Raw genomic sequence first — 20,790 nt, 5'->3', positions numbered from 1 at the left:
CCATCAGACTTCAACGGACCTCTCTATCTTTGCTGGTAAGTGACCCAGTTACGGGGTACATAACAGAGTAGGTTAAGAGATCGGAACAGCATCGTGTGCCCAAAGGCCTGCAATGTGCTCTACTGTTCTATGTAAAATTATTGTGGTGAAGTTGGATAGCGAAGTGAGGAAGGAGTTGTACACACTGCTGAGATCACATCTACCTTCCTTGTGTGGTGGTGATTCCCTAACTTAAGGTGAGACGTTAATATATTGGAAAATGTTCAGAGATTTACTGGGTTGGTACCCTGTAGAGGGTGGGTTTTCTTGTATGCAAAATGACTGAAGTGGCCAGGCTTGTATCCACTGGAAGGTGAGAGGGGACAGTTAAAGCAAGTCAGATCCTGAGGGGTTCTGATGGGCTGGACGTGGAAACGGTTCCTCCAGTGGGAGAATCCAAATCAGGACACTATAAAATGAGGGATGCTCATATGAGCCCGATGATTTCTCTTGTGAGTCTTCAAAAAAGAGCAGTGGAAACAGATTGAATATTTTAAAGAGAAGCCTGCCAGAGGGTCTCAAGGGGCCGAATGGCCTCAGTCCTACTCACTTCTTCTCAGGGACTTCCCAGAAATGGCATTGAATTAGAAATGTGTGTGTGTGTGAGAGAGGGGGTACGTGTGAGTGAGTGTGTGTGTGTGTGTGTGTGTAAGAGAGAGTGTGTGTGAGAGAGGGGGTACGTGTGAGTGTGTGTGTGTGTGTGTATGTGAGAGAGGGGGTACGTGTGTGTGAGTGTGTGTGTGTGAGCTTGTATGTGAGAGAGGGGGTACGTGTGAGTGAGTGAGTGTGTGAGAGGGGGTACGTGTGAGTGAGTGTGTGTGTGTGTGTGTGTAAGAGAGAGTGTGTGTGAGAGAGGGGGTACGTGTGAGTGTGTGTGTGTGTGTGTGTGTGTGTATGTGAGAGAGGGGGTACGTGTGTGTGAGTGTGTGTGTGTGAGCTTGTATGTGAGAGAGGGGGTACGTGTGAGTGAGTGAGTGTGTGAGAGGGGGTACGTGTGAGTGAGTGTGTGTGTGTGTGTGTGAGAGCTTGTATGTGAGAGAGGGGGTACGTGTGAGTGAGTGTGTGTGTGTGTGTGAGCTTGTATGTGAGAGAGGGGGTACGTGTGAGTGTGTGTGTGTGTGAGCTTGTATGTGAGAGAGGGGGTACGTGTGAGTGAGTGTGTGTGTGTGTGAGAGAGAGAGACAGACAGACATACTTTATTGATCCTGAGGGAAATTGGGTTTCGTTACAGCCACACCAACTAAGAATAGTGAAGAAATATAGCAATATAAAACCATAAATAATTAAATAATAATAAGTTAATCATGCCAAGTGGAAATAAGTCCAGGACCAGCCTATTGGCTCAGAGTGTCTAACACTCAGAGGGAGGAGATGTAAAGTTTGATGGCCACAGGCAGGAATGACTTCCTATGACGCTCAGTGTTACATCTCGGTGGAATGAGTCTCTGGCTGAATGTACTCCTGTGCCTAACCAGTACATAATGGAGTGGATGGGAGACATTGTCCAAGATTGCATGCCACTTGGACAGCATCCTCTTTTCAGACACCACCATCAGAGAGTCCAGTTCCACCCCCACAACATCACTGGCCTTACGAATGAGTTTGTTGATTCTGTTGGTGTCTGCTACCCTCAGCCTGCTGCCCCAGCACACAACAGCAAACATGATAGCACTGGCCACCACAGACTCATAGAACATCCTCAGCATCATCCAGCTGATGTTAAAGGACCTCAGTCTCCTCAGGAAATAGAGACGGCTCTGAGAGAGAGTGTGTGTGTGTGAGTGAGAGAGCGAGTGTGTGAGAGTGAGAGAATGAATATGTGTGAGAGTGTATGTGAGAATCTGTGTGTGAGAGAGAGGGACAGTGTGTGAGAGAGAAAGTGTGTGTGTGAGAATGAGAGTATGTGTGAGAGTGAAAGTGTATGTGTGCGTGGGTGAGAGTGTGTGTGTGAGCTTGTGTGTGAGAACCTGTGTGTGTGTGTCTGTGTGCTATCCGGTATCTGCAGCAGTTTGTATGGAGAACTTCTGTAAGTGTGTATGAGAGGTGGGGGGGGGGGGGGGGAGAGAGAGAAAACGCCCATGTGTTCACAACTGTGTAGGCGAATGTCTGCAAACAGGAGCCTATGTATTTCTCTCTCTGGGGCTGCAGAGTTCCAGCTCCCTCTGCTGACACACGCCAAATGGCTGAGTTTCTGCCAAAAACCGAGGTGCTGAGGGAAAGTCACACTGTGGAGGGGCAGTTACACTGTGGAGGGGCATACTGAGAGAGGCTCATGCTGTTGGAGCACTCTCTCCTAACGCTGAAAACTTGCTGCAAAAGGCCTCCAGGAGGGTTGGCAGTGTGGAGAATCATCTCAGATAACAATTTCCTTCCCTGGACGGGTCAGTTTGGCGAAGTTTGCACTCTGTCTCTCAGCACTCAACTGTGGGTGCAAATGGTGGATTTTGCCAAAAATTCAAGTCTGACATTGTTGGGAGCAGGGACGTTTGTAACAGTGGAAACCCATCCCGTTCGGAGTGCCTATCCCAGGGTGAAGAGGGTTTGGGAGCAGGGACGTTTGTAACAATGGAAACCCATCCCGTTCGGAGTGCCTATCCCAGGGTGACAGGGTGAAGAGGGTTTGGGAGCAGGGACGTTTGTAACAGTGGAAACCCATCCCGTTCGGATTGCCTATCCCAGGGTGACAGGGTGAAGAGGGTTTGGGAGCAGGGACGTTTGTAACAGTGGAAACCCATCCCGTTCGGAGTGCCTATTCCAGGGTGAAGAGGGTTTGGGAGCAGGGACGTTTGTAACAGTGGAAACCCATCCCGTTCGGAGTGCCTATCCCAGGGTGAAGAGGGTTTGGGAGCAGGGACGTTTGTAACAGCGGAAACCCATCCCGTTCGGAGTGCCAATCCCAGGGTGACAGGGTGAAGAGGGTTTGGGAGCAGGGACGTTTGTAACAGTGGAAACCCATCCCGTTCGGAGTGCCTATTCCAGGGTGAAGAGGGTTTGGGAGCAGGGACGTTTGTAACAGCGGAAACCCATCCCGTTCGGAGTGCCTATCCCAGGGTGACAGGGTGAAGAGGGTTTGGGAGCAGGGACATTTGTAACAGTGGAAACCCATCCCGTTCGGAGTGCCTATCCCAGGGTGACAGGGTGAAGAGGGTTTGGGAGCAGGGACGTTTGTAACAGTGGAAACCCATCCCGTTCGGAGTGCCTATCCCAGGGTGAAGAGGGTTTGGGAGCAGGGACGTTTGTAACAGCGGAAACCCATCCCGTTCGGAGTGCCTATCCCAGGGTGACAGGGTGAAGAGGGTTTGGGAGCAGGGACGTTTGTAACAGTGGAAACCCATCCCGTTCGGAGTGCCTATCCCAGGGTGAAGAGGGTTTGGGAGCAGGGACGTTTGTAACAGCGGATGCCCATCCCGTTCGGAGTGCCTGTCCCAGGGTGACAGGGTGAAGAGGGTTCGGGACTTTGGAACCACCAGAGGAACAGAGGTCCGGCCCGGGAAAAGCGTTCATTGTTCGCCGCTGCACAGACGGTTCTGAGGTTTTTAACACAACACGGACTTCCCTGCCTGTCCTCACCTTTTCTCCCTCCCGTCTCTGAACGGTTCCTTTTTGGCTGTTGCTGGTGTTCCGCTGGGTGTAGACTGTGTAATATCCAGCGGTGGTGTTGAACTTTGGAATTTGACTGCGGGGTCGGGAGTTCCAGCTCACCAAGATGACCACCCGCTCAAATCCCTGACTTTAAAGAACACTGTACAGTGTACTGTGCCTACTTCAGTCGGTAGGAATGCTGACTAAAGGCCACGGCGGAGACTGTTGGAGGCCGTGAGGGCATCGTTGTGTCAGCGGTATTGAACGGGGAAACTCTGTTTTATCTGAAGTCACCGCGGGGTGAGTCAGGGGTTGAGGGTGGGGAGGGTTTTTATGCAGGTGGCATCTCCTGACCACGCGTCCTCTGGGCTGGTGAGCAGAGGGGCCGTGTGGGGAGGCAGCTTTGCCTTCAGCCGAGACTGTGCACTCAGAGCACAGGAAGGGCAAAGCCCCATCGAACAGACCTACTCTCCAGCTGTGGGTACAGGGTCACCAGTGGGGTTGGTTCCCCAGATTGTTGCCTCAGTTGAGGCCAATTGTCCTGCTGAGGAGCGTCTCGTCCACGAGGGGAATCGGAACAACCCGGAATCGCCGTCCCGCACAGCTAATCAGAGCGAGTGTGTCCCATGGGCTGAGGAGGGAGGGGACTCTCCTGGCGCAGATTCCAGGGAGGGTGACAGGGATGTGGAGATGGGTACGGCCCAGCAGGCTTGTATCCTGGCTGTGGGAGGGATTCTGGATCGCGAGGTGACAGGACCCCCTCTCTCTGGTCCTTTCTCAGAGAGGATGTGTTGTCATTGGAGAGAGTCCAGAGGAGGTTCATGAGGATGATTCCAGGAATGAAAGGATTGGCATATGAGGAACATTTGGCAGCTTTGGGCCTGTACTCAGTGGAATTTATAAGACTGTGTAGGGATTTTATTGAAACCTACTGAACGTTGAAAGGACTGGATAAAGTGGATATGCAGAGGGTGTTTCCTCTGGTGGGGGTATCCAGAACTAGAGAGCACAGCCTGAAAATTGAGGGGCGACCCTTTAGAACAGAAGAAAGGAGGATTTTTTTAGCCAGAGAGTGGTGAATCTGTGGAATGCTCTGCCATAGACTGCAGTGTAGGCCAAGTCTGTGACTATATTTATACTGGAAGTTGACAGATTCCTGATTGGTCGGGGCAGCTGTATGGGGTTAAATGGAATTCAGGATCAGCCATGATGAAATAGTGGAGTGGACTCGATGGACTGAATGGCTTAACTCTGCTCCTATGTCTTATGGTGGTGGGGTTGGGAGAGAGCCCATGATGGGACCTCCCATTGGGGCCATGGTTTGGAGTGAGGTGGTTACGTCGGGTGGAGATGAGGACTGCTTGGAGAGTGACAAGACCGTGGGACATGGTGAGGTGGAAGAAGGGGACTCTTTCGAAGCTGAGACGGCAGACTTCCTCGACCCCAGCACCGAGTCACAGCCCCTTCTCTCGGCAGTTCGTGAGGCACTACTGAAGGAAACTTTTCGAGGCCCAGTTGGCCACGAATCGCTGGTCGGGCTTGGGAGGGGCTGTTCAGTCTCTACATGTGACCCTCCAAAAGAAGGGGAGGGGAGCTGAGGTGACCCGTAAGGATCGGTGTCAGTCCCAGTCTCCTGGAGTCCCTGGAGAAGCATTACAGGGCGAAGACGGGAGGGGGCTCGAAGGAGAGCTCTGCTCCTTCTCCTGGGGCTCTGGTGAGGGGTTTCAGTAAGATGTGTCATGAAACTAAGTGGCACAACCCTTATTGTCAGTGGCGGTCGGGCGGCTCTCCGCTAATTCCATCATCTCTCTGCCCTCCGGGACAGGGGATACGCGGTGAGCTTCCTGAAGGAAACCCGCTCCGTTCCAGGAGACGAATCCCCCGGCTCCTGGAATGGCGGGGGAGGGAGGTGGGGTCCACATGAGCCACCTCAGCTCCACTTCCAGCAGGGTGGCCATCTTGTTGGCCTCTTTTCTCCAGCCTGAGATATTGTAGGTTCGGGAAATGGTGCCGGGCCGCCTGCTTCACCTCGCCGTGCGTCAGGCTGGCTCACTGGTGCATGTTGTCAATGTGTACGCCCCTGAGCCCGGCCCGATACCTTCGTGCCTGTTCCGAGAGGAGTCTGCGTTGCTGGGGTCCGTGGATCGTAACCAGTGCGTTATCCCGGGGGGGGGGGGGGGGGTGATTTCAACTGCACCCTCGAGGGGAGGGATCACACTGGTTCCCAGAGTGGTCGAGCATCGGTAAGAAAAGAAAGTTCAGGGCGTTGACTGTGTCCACCGACTCGGTCGACGTCTGTTGGAACCTTCAGCCTGACCTCTGCGCTTTCTCAGGGAGGGACGGAGGGGGCGGAGGCTCGTGGATCGACCAACTCTACATCTCCAGGGCGCACACTCCCGGGTGTCGGCCGCCTCCACGTGGCCAGTCGTGTGCCCCACCTGGTGTGGACAGAGCTAAATGTGCTGCTCGCACAGGTGGGGTCCACGTACTGGCATTTCAACAACCGACTGCTGGAGGGCGGCCATTTCCGGGATCGTTCTGGCTGTTCTGAAAGTTGTGGCAGAAACAATAGGAGAGTTTCCCCTCCCTGAGGCTCCAATTGGACGTGGGCATGGCTCATATCTGACTGTCGTGCCAGGAATACGCTCATGGGTCAACCATGCAGCGGATGTCTGGTATTGATCGGCTTGACAAGGAACTGATTGACCCGGAGTCCCAGCTAGGACTGACCGATGACTTCCTCTGGGATGAGAACCAGAGGAAGAAGGAGGCGCTGAGGTACCTGCGGCTCAAGAGGTCCCGAGGCGCATATGTGAGGTCGCGGGTCTGGACCACGCCTCGCCCTTCTCCTACTCTCTCGAGAAGTGGAGGGGTGTGTGCAGGCAGCTCGTGGAGCTGCTGACAGAGGAAGCCTCCTCAGTCACGGATCCGCCGAGAATTATTGTGGAAGTTTCCTTTCATGAGGCTCTATTCTCGCTGGACCCGTGCAGTGAGGATTCATACAGTCACAATGGAGACAGAGGGGGGTTTCCGGAAGCGCTGGGCCCCCAGGGAATTGAATATTTTATAGGCAGTAATAACCATATTTTAATTTGAATTTATTCACTGTCTGGTAAATACTTAATGTTTGTACTTGTGTAATTCTTGTGTAAATAAACCTATAGTTCTGTTTTTAAAAAGTGTGTGGGGGGGGGGGGTACATCACACTCCATCCCAGGTAACATCCTGGTGAAGAAAGAAGAGATTGCAGATGTTGGAACCTGGAGCTGAGGGGTGAGACAGCATCTGTGGAGGGAACTGGACTGCCAACACTTTGGGTTGGGACCCTTCACAGAGATACAGCGTGGACACAAGACCTCTGTTTTACCATGTACACACCCAGGATAATTAGCCACCTTCTCTAATGGTATTTACCAACACTTGCTCTGTAGCCTCCTAGACTTGGTGCTGTTGGTTTTCACCAAGCTGCAACAGTCTCTGAAGGCAATGCCTTCCACATTGCCACTACCCTCTAGGTAAAGGGAAACTTCCTCCGGTCATCCTGCCAGAGGGAAATGATTTTACACAAAGGCTCTACCAGAACCTCACTGACCCAGCTAGGAAGGGATGTATCCCATGAACTTCCTTCATCACCTTATCTACATCCTGCCACCTTGGGGATCAATCCAAAATCCCTCTGTGGCTCAGTGCTCCTGGCGTCCTAAGCTCATTACATGTCCTAATCACAGTACAGGCTCTTTGGCCAATCTAGACCATGCTGAACTAGTATTCTGCCTAGTCCCATCAATCTACATCTGGACCAAAGGCTTCAATACCCCTCCCATCCATGTACCTATCCAAACTTCTCTTAAATTGAACCTGCATTCCACCAGCCCTCTGCACTCTCACCACCCCCCCCCCCCCCTTCTGCACTCTCACCCCTCTGAGTGAAGAAGTTCCCCCTCAGGTATCCTGTAAATATTTCATCTTTCACCCTTAACTTATGACCTCCAGTTCTAGTCTCACCCCACCTCAAAGGAAAAAGTCCACTTGCATTTACTCTATAGATAGCTCTCAGAATTTTGTATACCTCTATCAAATATACCTTCATTCTCCTTGACCTTTCCCTATCCCACTGGTTTTTAAGTCCCAGCAATGTCTTTGTAAATTTTCTCTGCATTTTAAAAAAATCTTATTGATATCTTTCCTGTAGGTTACTGACCAGAACTACACACAATACTCCAAATTGAGCCTCAGCAAAGTCAAGCATCCAGGCTCTGGGATAAACTTTATTCACCATGTATATTTACATACAATAGGAATTTGCCATGGCTTATACAATTCCTACATAACCGCTGCACTCAATTGTCACGATGTGCACTGGCAATGTCAGATCCCAAGTGCAGAGAAAAGACAAACCCCAACGTAGAGAGGACAACCAGAGTTTCTTCATAAAAATTCCAGCAGAACATTGGTGAGCGCCACCGCAAGACATAACATTCTTAAAACTAGGACCCTGCGATTAGTGCTTCTCGGGGGCTCCACTTAAATAATACAAGTGACACAGAACCCCAACCCTATCAAAATAAACTTAACAAATTTAAACAGAAAGCATCAGGAAACCACATTACAAAGAGTGGGTCACTCAAGAAAAAAAACCACAAGGAACTCTGAATGATTAACAAATCTCATTTAACAACAATGAACCATTTCAGTTGATCTACAAAACTTTGGAGTCCAAGGCTCTCTGGCTCTCTGCACAGGCCAAAGAACTGGAGCACATCAAGGCACACTGCCACAAGAAAGCAGCATCCATCATCAAAGACTCCATTGTATCTGCTCTCAGGATGAGGCTTTTCATTCCAGAATGAAGGAGATGTTCTCCTTCTTCAAAGAAAGGGGCTTCCCTTCCTCCACCATCAATGCTGCCCTCAACTGCCCTCTTCCATTTCACGCATGTCTGCCAGCACCCAACCAGGGATAGGATTCCTCATCCTCACCTACCACCCTATCAGCCTCCATGTCTGCCATCTTCAATGGGATCCCACCACCAAGCTGATCTTTCCCTTCCCCCACTGCTTTCCACAGGGATCACTCCTTATGAGACTCCCTTGTCCATTTGTCCCTCCCCACTGATCTCCCTCCTGGTACTTACTCTTGCAAACGGACCAAGTGCTACACCTGCCCCTAACATCCTCTCACCACCAGTCAGGGCTCCAAACAGTGCTTCCAGGTAATGTACACTTCACCTGTGAGTCTGTTAGGGTCATATACTGTGTTCAGTGTTCCCGGTGTGGCCTCTTGTATATCAGAGAGACCCAACATAAATTGGGTCCTGGAGTCAAAAGTGGTCGGGACTAAGGTAAGCAGCTGGTAAAATAACATGGAGGCAATCAGCTGATTTTTAACCAAGTCCCTTCCCTGCTATGAGATTGTATGAAGGAGGCCTGACCAACATCCCAGATGGGCAAAGATCTTTGTCTCCTGGCCAGGCCTCCTCTGTCCAGCTCAGGCAGACCTTCAAGTAGAGGTGGCGCATGGTGCTCCACCCAAACGGCCTCAACCCTTCCAGTAGGGAGTCCACCTGCCACTGACCCACCAAGAGGCCCGCACTCTTCTTCCAGTTGACCCTTGCAGAGGATGCAGCCGAGAAGATCTGCTGGCAGTCTCACATCCTCTGCGAGTCAACCGGGTTGGTGACCTTGAGGAGGACATCATCGGTGTAAGCCAAAGGACAGCCTCCATTAACCTCTAATGGAGAAGGGACAGGAATGGCTCACCCAAACCAAGTACAAATGTCCCAAAATGGGGCACCCCTGATGTACCCCCCTCCCAAAGCACAAGGGCATTGTCAAAGACACAGCAACCTTAACAAGTCACTCCACAGTAGTGTACAACAGTTGAACACTGTTTGCAGCCCAAGCCCAAATGCTTGCAGAACCCCAAAAACCACTTGAGCCAGCACGGAGCCCAGATGACTGGTCATTGTCCAGACAAAGATTTTGTACTCTGTACTGAGGAGCAATACTGAGTGCCAATTCCACAGGCAACGGAGATCCCCCTTCTTTGGCAGTGAGAGCATGACTGTTCTGCGCCAAGAGAGGGGCATCTCACCCGTCGCTATGCTCGCCCCCAGTACCCCTGCGTAACCAGTCCCTAGGATATCCCAGAAGACCCAGAGAAGTTCAACGGTCAGCCCATCTAGCCCCCGGGACGAGGCACTGGCCAGCTCCACCAGAGACAGTGGTGCATCGAGCCATCCTGCACCCCCAGGGCTGACCCTCGGCTAATCCTCCCACAGAGCCCTGTGTGCATCCTCACTGCATGGGTCGGACACGAAGAGAGCCTCGTAAAAGGAATGGATGCCCTCAATAATTCTCGCTGAATCTGTGATGGAGGAGCCATCCTCTGCCAGTAACTCCACGAGCTGCCTACGGACACCCCTCCCTTCTCAAGAGGACTGGTCTAGATCCTGTAGCAGCTGGACCCATGACTTCACATAAGCGCCTCGGGACCTCTTGAGTTGCAAGGGCCTCAGTGCTTCCTTCCTCCTCTGGTTCTCATCCCAAGGCAGTGGATCCAGTCAATCAAGTGCGGGTTTACTGCAAGAAGCTCACCGTATATCCATCCCTGAGATGTTGGAATCTGCAGAGAACTCTACCCCTCCCCCTACATTGCAACCATTGATGTTAAGACCAGCTATACTAAGCTTCATGAAGCACCTTACTTTGACCCCTCACCAGAGCCCGAAGAAGAAGAGCAGAGCTCTCTCTTGGGCCCTCACCTTTACAACCCTTCTATAGGGACTCCAGAAGTCTCAAACTGACACCTCTCCTTGTGGGTCACTTCAGCTCCCTTCCCCTTCTGTTGAAGGATAGTGCAGATAGATGGATTGACCCTTTGCATATCTGACCAGTGGTCAGCTGAGCCTTAAACAGTTTCCTGCAGTAGTCCTTCATGAACTGACAGTTCTCCTCCACAGGGAAGAGCTTTGACTTGGTGCTGGAGTGGACGAAGTCTACTTTGAAAGAGTCCTCCTCTTCCCCCTCACCACATCCCATGCCTTCTTTGCCTTCCAGGCTGTCATCGTCTGCACCCACTATGACCACCTCACTCGTCAGTGGGACAGATATTACCCCATCCTCAGAATCAGGAACAGAGGGATCTAGAATCCCTCCAGAAGCCAGGTCCTGAGGCACGGCAGGGCAGGGTACCATGCACTCTGAAACTCAGCCCACTAACCCTCCTGGAGTTTAGGCAGTGGACACGAGCCAGCTGGTCCATGCCCTCCTCCACATCCTCCTCAAAATCAGAACTGGGAGAATCCTCTCCTGCCGTTGTTACAGATTGCAGCTATGCTGAGGCACATTGGCCTCCATTTCAGCGGCGTCCTCAGTCTTCCATACCATTTCCTCTCTCCCCCAGCTTCCCCAGGCTCTTGCTGGATCTCAGGAGCTACGGGACCCTCTGGGCTCGGTTCCACAGCAACAACCTGCTCCTTCTCTGGGAAGAAGCCTGCAGATGCTTATATCTTCTTTTACACCGTCCTGCCTCCACCTGAACCCACCCCTCACCATCACCCGGTCCGTGTCCAACTACAACTTCCGCAGCTAATGGCATGGGAGGGTGACAGGGGAAAGGCAGTGGGGGGGAAGACCCAATGGAGGCAGACTTGGCCACCCAATGGTTCAGGCAATTCTTCTGAATATGCCCAGTCTCTTTACAAACGTGGCAGCTCGGATGACCAGTAGACCACGGGACAGTATAATATTCCCTCAAAATAAACCTGAAGCTGCCCCTGGGCATCCCCACCCCGCTCCAGCTGCATCAGCAGACGGTGCTGGAATGAGAATAGGTGCTCATAACCCCGGGGAGGTCCCCTGTACCATATTGGGGTTATTTCTGAACGCACTTTGCGATGCAGCGCAGATTGGGGAATAGGGCCTCATCAGGGAGGTGGAGGTGGACATCTGAGAGGATGACCGACTGCACGGGGCCCAGGACCGGCTCCACCTGCATAAAAACCCTCCCCACCCTCAAACCCTGACTCACCCCGCGGTGACTTCAGATAAAACAGAGTTTCCCCGTTCAATACCGCTGACACAACGATGCCCTCACGGCCTCCAACAGTCTCCGCCGTGGCCTTTAGTCAGCATTCCTACCGACTGAAGTAGGCACAGTACACTGTACAGTGTTCTTTAAAGTCAGGGATTTGAACGGGTGGTCATCTTGGTGAGCTGGAACTCCCGACCCCGCAGTCCCCACTGTACAACCTCGGCAGGAACATCTTGGAGCTGAAACCTGCCATGACGCAGTTCAAATTCCAAAGTTCAACACCACCGCTGGGATATTACACAGTCTACATCCAGCGGAACACCAGCGAACAGCCAAAAAGGAACCGTTCAGAGACGAGACAGTAACTATCCACTAGCCACACCCACTGCTTAGTGCTGATAGACACTTTAGTGTTCTCGCACAGGTGTAAAAAAAACTCTGAACTAAACACCAAGCATAAACCAGTCAGTGAGGCGGTCCCAGTAAGATTAACCGTTTACTGTTCACTCTTCCACATTAACGTATGGTGAAAACTGTTGATAAAACAATACAAAATATATACAGTATTTGTTTCCTTCTTGGCATCACATTTACATCATAAATACTTGCAAAAGTAAAACTACAACAACTATATTACATTAAAGTGCAACATACAGTCAGAATCTACCTACGCCATCGACTGGCTTTAAATACATCAACACAAACTATCTGCAACTCTTTAAATAACAAAGAACATAAACTTTATCAACCGTCATTACTTTTAACAGAATCAGCGTTAACATTTTTACTTCAACATATTGATTATCTCATAAACTTACGGCGTTGCTTCTCTGATGTTTCTAGTGCGTAGAAAGAAAAACTTTTCTCGCGCTGATCCTGCACACATAAGCCCCCCTCCTACCCGTTTCTCCAAACTGGTATTTTCCCACAAGACGCGGCGAAACCGGGTGTGACGTCATCGCATGCGGCGATATATCACAGACAATGAATTTACTTTAAACAACCTTAACTTTAACTAGAAAACGATTACAAACAAATTACTAAAGCGAAAATATAATAAACTAAACAAATGCCTTAAAGGCAACACAGACACGGAATGAAAACTTCACCAAACACAATCCTTCAGGCAAATACCCTCTTTCAGTCTGCTGCTGAGATGATATTCCACACTCCCAAAGTCTTCTGGCAGTCCCCAAAACTATTCTTTGGCAATTTTGTCACACATTTTCCACAACAGGAAAGCTTCAACAGTGTGATTTCCCCCTCAGTTCTGCCGCTCCTACAGCGTGACTCTCCCTCAGAAAAACCCTTCCCTCAGAGTGACTCTCCATCAGTAATACCCATCTCACAGAGCAACTCTCCCTCAGTACCACCCGTCCCACAGTGTGGCTCTCCCTCAGTACCACCCCCTCCCACAGTGTGACTCTCCCTCGGTACCATCCACCTGGTGTGACCCTCCCTCTGTACCACCCCTCCCACTGTGTGACTCTCCCTCGGTACCAGCCCTCTCACAATGTGACCCTCCCTCAGTATCATCCACCTGGTGTGACCCTCCTTCTGTACCGCCCCTCCCACTGTGTGACTCTCCCTCGGTACCAGCCCTCTCACAGTGTGACCCTCCCTCGGTACCACCCCTCCCACAGTGTGACCTCCCTCAGCACCACTCCTCCCACAGTGTGACCCTCCCTCAGCACCACCCCTCCCACAGTGTGACCTCCCTCGGCACCACTCCTCCCACACTGTGACTCTCCCTCGGTACCACCCCTCCCACAGTGTGAGTCTTCCTCGGTACCATCTCTCCCACAGTGTGACCCTCCCTCAGTCCCACCCCTCTCACAGTGTGACCCTCCCTCAGTACCACCCCTCCCACAGTGTGACCCTCCCTCAGTACCATCCACCTGGTGTGACCCTCCCTCTGTACCGCCCCTCCCACTGTGTGACTCTCCCTCGGTACCAGCCCTCTCACAGTGTGACCCTCCCTCAATACCACCCCTCCTACAGTGTGACCCTCCCTCTGTACCGCCCCTCCCACTGTGTGACTCTCCCTCGGTACCAGCCCTCTCACAGTGTGACCCTCCCTCGGTACCACCCCTCCCACAGTGTGACCCTCCCTCGATACCATCCACCTGGTGTGACCCTCCCTCTGTACCGCCCCTCCCACTGTGTGACTCTCCCTCGGTACCAGCCCTCCAACAGTGTGACCCTCCCTCAGTACCACCCCTCCCACAGTGTGACCTCCCTCAGCACCACCCCTCCCACAGTGTGACCCTCCCTCAGTACCACCCCTCCCACAGTGTGACCTCCCTCAGCACCACTCCTCCCACACTGTGTCTCTCCCTCGGTACCACCCTCTCACAATGTGACCTCCCTCAGTGCCACCCCTCCCAGTGTGACCTCCCTCAGTGCCACCCCTCCCAGTGTAACCTCCCTCAGTGCCACCCCTCCCACAGTGTGAACCTCCCTCAGTGCCACCCCTCCCACAGTGTGAACCTCCCTCAATACTACTCCTCCCTCCGTCACTTGGCTGATGCAATACTGCTATTTATTGAGTTGTTCAAGCGAGAGCGGAGAAGCCCCCCGTCTGTCCAATCATTTCCGCCTTCGAGGCGGCATCTTCTATTGACCGTTGGATATCCTTTGTGATTGGTTGTGCGCTTCCCTTAGTGACTGCTGATTGGATTAGGGAATCTGCACGCTGGGAGTATCAGGTGCTGTGATTGGTTGACAGCTATATGTCCAGAACCGGGCATGATGGCGGAGCTCGGTCTGTTTCTGCGGATCGGTCTGAGTGAGCAGAAGGCGCGGGAGACTCTGCGGAACGAGGCGCTGAGTGCTACCCTCACACAGGCTGTGCAGCAAGTAAGGCCAGCTCCGGGGTCCGTATCCCGGACGTGAGCCCAGCCGTCTCCGGCACTGCGCTTGACCGAAGGATGGGGACAGAGGGGCCTGGCCGGGAGGCAATGTGTGCGTGGGTTGGGGCTATGGGGGGTGTGGGAAAATTTGGGTTATGAGGGGGTGGGTGGCTTTGGGGTTGTGGGGGAATGGTGGGAGAGCTTGGATTATTGGGGGGAGTGGTGGCTGAGCCTGGCTGGGATGTGCTGGGGTCGGTTAGGAAAATGGGGGGTGGCGTGTGTAGTGTGGTGTGTTTATGTCTCTGTCATATTTAAGATTTCTGGAACAATCTGATGTTCCCTGTTTTTCAAGGTGGCAACCATAATTCCAGTGCCAAAGAAGGCAACAATATCCTGCCTATATGCCCTGGGATTTCACATGATTGGGTGACCTCACCTAGTTCCTTAATATCACTTCCTGAACAAGAAGGTTCAGCAGCGCCTTTACTGTGTACTACAGGAGCACCATGAGAGCATCCTGACAAGTCCATCTCCATTTGGTATGGGAGTAGTTGAGCATCAGACTGGAAGTCCCTACAAAGGACTGCAAGAACAGCTGAGAGGATCATAGGGCTTCACTATCATTCTTTGGGGACATTTCTCAGGAGCGCTGCATATGTAGGACCCTTGATATTATTAAGTATCCCACTCACCCACTGGCACCTACCAGCCTTCTGCTTCCCAACTTCTTTATAGGGCCCCTGCCCCCCCCCCCCTTCAGTACTGACGAAGGGTCTCGGCCTGAAACGTTGACTGCTCGTTTCCACGGATGCTGCCTGACCTACTGAGTTCCTCCAGTGTGTTGTATGTGCCACTCATCCATCAGCATCCTCTTTGACTTTCTACCATCAGGCAGGAGGTTACAATGCATGAAAACAGGAACGGTCAGGATGGGAAACATTAAAGCATTTTGGTTTGTTATTCGTCTATAGATTTTATCTTTGCCTTCCTAAGTTATGAGTTATGTGTTTTACACTCTGGTTTGAAGAAACATTGCCTTGTTTCTATCTATCTATATATATATATATATATATATATATATATATATAAAATATACATGTATGTAGTTCATTGACAATAAACTTCACTTGTCACTTGACCCGGACTAGTCCGGGTGTGTGGAGTGGCCCTGGGCTGGCGTGAGGGTGTAGAGTATTTTTGTAGGGCTAGGGAGAGTTGGGGGTGGATGGGTGAAAGAAATGAGGTGTGTGGTGAGGGGTGGAAGCGGCGCAGGATGGGCATGGGATACAGCTGGGAGATGAGGATACCATGAGGGGGCAAGGGGCTGTGCAGTATTGCTACAGTAAGGGCAGGGTGGGGGCAGACCGGAGGGAGGTGTGGGTGTGTTGGAGAGAGGGTTATCTAAGGCAGTGATTACCTCCACTGCTGCCCTTGAAGCTATCTGGAGGTTTACATCCCCGGGCTGGCACAATGGCTTGATGTAAGATACAATTAAAAGGACTACCGAAATGATCAGAGTATGTTGTAGGCAAAGGCAAAAGTAATCATCAACCCTTTCCAGCTTGTCACATCTCCCTCTGGTCCTCATCAGGCAGAAGCGATCCTGGGCTGTGCTCCAGACAAGGTAACGGGTACACTGCTGTATAACGCTGCTACTCGGCTGAAGGACCAGCAGCACCTGGCATTCCTCATCAAGTACATCGCAAACAAAGGGTTAAGCTCTGACTTACAGCTTAGTGGTAAGTGCTGGCCAATCAACGGGTTGAATCAGAGAATTACAACAGTGTGACATGCTCCAAACCATTTGAGCAACTTGTGACATTTCATAGAATATAGACCATTACAGCACTGTTCTGGCCCTTTGGCCCACAAGGTTATCCTGGCCTTTTAAACTACTGTAAGTTCAATTTAATCCTTGCCTTTTGTATAATGAATGACATCAGACTCCATTTTTTTATTATTCATGTACCTATCCAAACTAACTGGGGTCTGCAAGTGAGGAAATAGACAATCTAATTGCACAAGGAGTTATTGAGGCTGGGCTCTTGAAGTTTATTGATTAGTTTTGAGGATGATGGTAGTGAATGCAGAGCTGTACTTGATAAAGATCATCTTGATATATGCATCTTTGCTGTCCAGTTGTTCCAGGATTGAGTGAAGAGCCAATAAGGTGGCATCTGCTGTGGACCTGTTGCTTCGGTGTAAGTGAAGTCTGTTTAAAGCAGGTGATTACCTCAGACTGCCAAAATGAGAGGTTAAAGAAATCAGCAAACACTCCAGCCAGTTGATCAGCATTAGTACTTGGCCAGATACCCTATCTGGACCTAATGCTTTTCGTGTGTTAACCCTCCTAAAGGATGCTCGCACGTTGGTCTCAGATTGAAATCACAGGATTTTCTGGGGCTGTGGGAGTTGGTGTTGGTTCCTCCATATTTTGATGGTCAAAGCAAGCATTGAGCTCATCAGGAAGCAAAGCCCTGTTGTTGCCCATGTTGCTTTATCAGAGTATGTAGGGTAATGTAATGGGTGACAGATGATATACAACAATCTCTCATTTCCTGTCAATACTGCAATTTTGTCGTCGGGTTCTCCATTTTGTTCTCCACGATTGCATACTTGCTAACAAGATGCTGGGCAGATTGAGCCTCATCCTTCTATATTTCAGCATGGCTTGTAGTTCCCCCTCCCGCTCCGCCCTGCCTTCCTTTGACCATGTCGATGAACCTTCGTCCGCTTAAGGGTGCTGTGCTTGCTTGAGAGCCAAGTCCTCTGAGTCTTTCAGATCATGGAATATGTAATCCATTAAAATAATTTCTTAAGTGTATTGCATTGCTTAGAGGGAAACTACAGGCTGCAGATTTCAGCGAGACTAATTCAGAAGAGGCATACTTTCAAGTTCTGTTCGTAATCCACAGAATGTTGTCGTGTTCACCAGCACCATCTTGATACCTTTGTTAGTTGTGTTCCCAGCTAGTGTGATGTCATCAGCTGCTCCAGCAGCCTTGCTCTCATTTACATAAATTGTAAAATGATGGAGGCACATCTGGTCCCTGTGACTCACCACTGTTTGCATCTTGCCAACCAAAAAGGCATCAGTTTATGCCTACTGTCCATGCCACATGAGTTTTTTAAAATATTGACCACCCAATAGTAACAGGGACATCGAGGAGCAGATAGGGAGTTAGATTCTGGAAAGGAATAACGATAACAGGAATGTTGTGATGGGAGATTTTAATTTCCCAAATATTGATTGGCATCTTCCTAGAGCAAGGGGTTTAGACGGGGAAGAGTTTGTTAGATGTGTTCAGGAAGGTTTCTTGACACAATATGTAGATAAGCCTATAACAGGAGAGGCTGTACTTGATCTGGTATTGGGAAATGAACCTGGTCAGGTGTCAGGTCTCTCAGTGGGAGAACATTTTGGAGATGGTGATCACAATTCTATCTCCTTTACCATAGCATTGGAGAGGGATAGGAACAGACAAGTTAGGGAAATGTTTAATTGGAGTAAGGGGAAATATGAGGCTATCAGGCAGAAACTTGGAAACATAAATTAGGAACAGATGTTCTCGGGGAAATGTATGGAAGAAATGTGGCAAATGTTCAGGGGATATTTGTGTGGAGGTCTGCATAGGTACGTTCCAATGAGACAGGAAAAGGATGGTAGGGTACAGGAACCATGGTGTACAAAGGCTGTTGTAAATCTAGTCACGAAGAAAAAAGCTTATGAAAGGTTCAAAAAACAAGCTAATGATAGAGATCTAGAAGATTATAAGGCTAGCAGGAAGGAGCTTATGAATGAAATTAGGAGAGCCAGAAGGGGTCATGAGAGGCCTTGGCAGACAGGATGAAGGAAAACCCCAAGGCATTCTACAAGTATGTAAAGAACAAGAAGATAAGATGTGAGAGAATAAGAGTAGTCAAGTGTGACAGTGGAAAAGTGTTTATGGAACCGGAGGAAATAGAGGAGGCACTTAATGAATACTTTGCTTTAGTATTCACTACGGAAAAGGATCTTGGTGATTGTAGGGATGACTTGCAGTGGACTGAAAAGCTTGAGCATGTAGATATTAAGGAAGAGGATGTGCTGGAGCTTTTGGAATGCATCATGTTGGATAATTCACTGGTACTGAATGAGATGTACCTCAGGCTACTGTGGGAGGCGAGGGAGGAGATTGTTGAGCCTCTGGCGATGATCTTTGCATCATCAATGAGGACGGGAGAGATTCCAGAGGATTGGAGGGCTGTGGATATTGTTCTCTTATTCAAGAAAGGGAGTAGAGATAGCCCAGGAAATTATAGACCAGTGAGTCCTACATCAGTGGTTGGCAAGTTGATGGAGAAGATCCTGAGAGGCAGGATTTATGAACATTTGGAGAGGCATTATATAATTAGGAATAGTCAGTATGGCTTTGTCAAAGGCAGGTCATGCCTTACGAACCATTGATGAAGGTAGAGCCGTAGATGTAGTGTGTATGGATTTCAGCAAAGCATTTGATAAGGTATCCCATGCAAGGCTTATTGAGAAAGTAAGGAGGCATGGGATCTGAGGGGACATTGCTTTGTGGATCCAGAACTGACTTGCCCACAGAAGGCAAGGAGTGGTTGTAAATGGGTCATATTCTGCATGGAGGCCGGTGGTGTGTCTCACAGATCTGTTCTGGGATCCTTACTCTTTGTGATTTTTATAAATGATCTGGATGAGGAAGTGGAGGGATGGGTTAGTAAATTTGCTGATGACAAAGGTTGGGGTGTTGTGGATAGTGTGGAGGGTTATCAGAGGTTACAACAGGACATTGATAGGATGCAAAACTGGGCTGAGAACTGGCAGATGGAGTTCAACCCAGATAAGTGTGAGGTGGTTCATTTTGGTAGGTCAAATATGATGGCAGAATATAGTATTAATGGTAGAACTTGGCAGTTTGGAGGATCAGAGGGATCTTGGGAGTCCATAGGACACTTAAAGCTGCTACGCAGGTTGACTCTGTGGTTAAGAAGGCATACGGTGCATTGGCCTTCATTAACCATGGGGTTGAGTTTAGGAGCCGAGAGGTAATGTTGCAGCTATATAGGACCCTGGTCAGACCCCGCTTGAAGTACTGTGCTCAATTCTGATCACCTCACTACAGGAAGGACATGGAAACTGTAGAAAGAGTGTAGAGGAGGTTTACAAGGATGTTGCCTGGATTGGGGAGCATGCCTTATTAGAATACGTTGAGTGAACTTGGCCTTTTCTCATTGGAGCGATGGAGGATGAGAGGTGACCTGATAGAGGTGTACAAGATGATGAGAGGCATTGATCGTGTGAATAGTCGGAGGCTTCTCCCCAGGGCTGAAATGGTTAGCATGGGAGGACATAGTTTTAAGGTGCTTAGAAGTGGGTACAGAGGAGATGTCAGGGGTAAGTTTTTTGCAGAGTGGTGAGTGAGTGGAATGGGCTGCCAGCAAAGGTGGTGGAGGCGGAAACAACAGGGTCTTTTAAGAGACTCCTGAATAGCTACTTGGAGCTTAGAAAAATAGAGAACTATGGGTAAAGCCTAGGTAGTTCTAAGATAGGAACATGTTCAGCACAGCTTTGTGGGCCGAAGGGCCTGTATTGTGCTGTAGGTTTTCTATGTTTCAATGACCTATGATGTCATACTTTATACCTTCTGGAAATCTAGTATGTTCCATCCACTGGTTGCTCTGGTTAAAATTTGAAAATCAAAGCCAGCACGTCAACTTTTAAGGCTGTGTAATGAAGTCCATTAGGATCTAGGTTCTTGTCAACCCGTAACTGACAACTTGCTCAGTTGCATTGTCTTGGTGACTGTGATTTTCCTGAATTCTCTCCTTCCACTTCCAGATTTAAAAATGTCTGTCGTTACTTAGTGTCCCTGGTGAATAGGACTTTCAATTTTCAGTAGGTTTCAGTGAAATCCCTCCCCCAACCCCACCCCCAAATCTTCTGTCCAGTGAGTATAGGCCCAGAGCCATTAAACACACCTAATACATTAAACCATTTTTATTCCTGGAATCATTCTCATGAACTTCTTCTGGACCCTCTACAATGCCAGCACGTCCTTCAGAAGAATAATAAATCAGCCAGTCGAAGGAGCAGAAATAAGATATGGCTTAAGTCTTATAATGAAGTCTATTAGGATCCATGTTCTTGTTGTTGTACAACTCTGACATCTTGCTCCATCTCACTATCTAGATGTATGTAATTTTCCTCAGTGCACCCCTTACAATTCCAGGTTTACAGAGAATTTTTTGAATGTTACTAACAGACTCTATATGAACA

General features: G+C 49.9%; 1 protein-coding gene across 1 annotated transcript in view; it reads left to right on the top strand.

Annotated features, from left to right (window-relative positions):
* The first annotated feature begins 14,381 nt into the window (after positions 1-14,381).
* Positions 14,382-20,790, top strand: part of qars1 (glutaminyl-tRNA synthetase 1) — a 69,667-nt gene continuing 63,258 nt past the window's right edge. Inside the window, exons 1-2 of the mRNA XM_073071964.1 lie at positions 14,382-14,514; positions 16,099-16,246. Coding sequence (XP_072928065.1) covers positions 14,404-14,514; positions 16,099-16,246 — 259 coding nt within the window. The 5' untranslated portion in view covers positions 14,382-14,403. The remainder of the gene's footprint in view (positions 14,515-16,098; positions 16,247-20,790) is intronic.

The sequence above is a fragment of the Hemitrygon akajei genome, chromosome 19 (genome assembly GCF_048418815.1).
Source record: "Hemitrygon akajei chromosome 19, sHemAka1.3, whole genome shotgun sequence".
Classification (NCBI taxonomy): Eukaryota; Metazoa; Chordata; class Chondrichthyes; order Myliobatiformes; family Dasyatidae; genus Hemitrygon; species Hemitrygon akajei.
The sequence above is the reverse complement of the archived record's forward strand: the minus strand, read 5'-3'. Positions and strand labels throughout refer to the sequence as shown.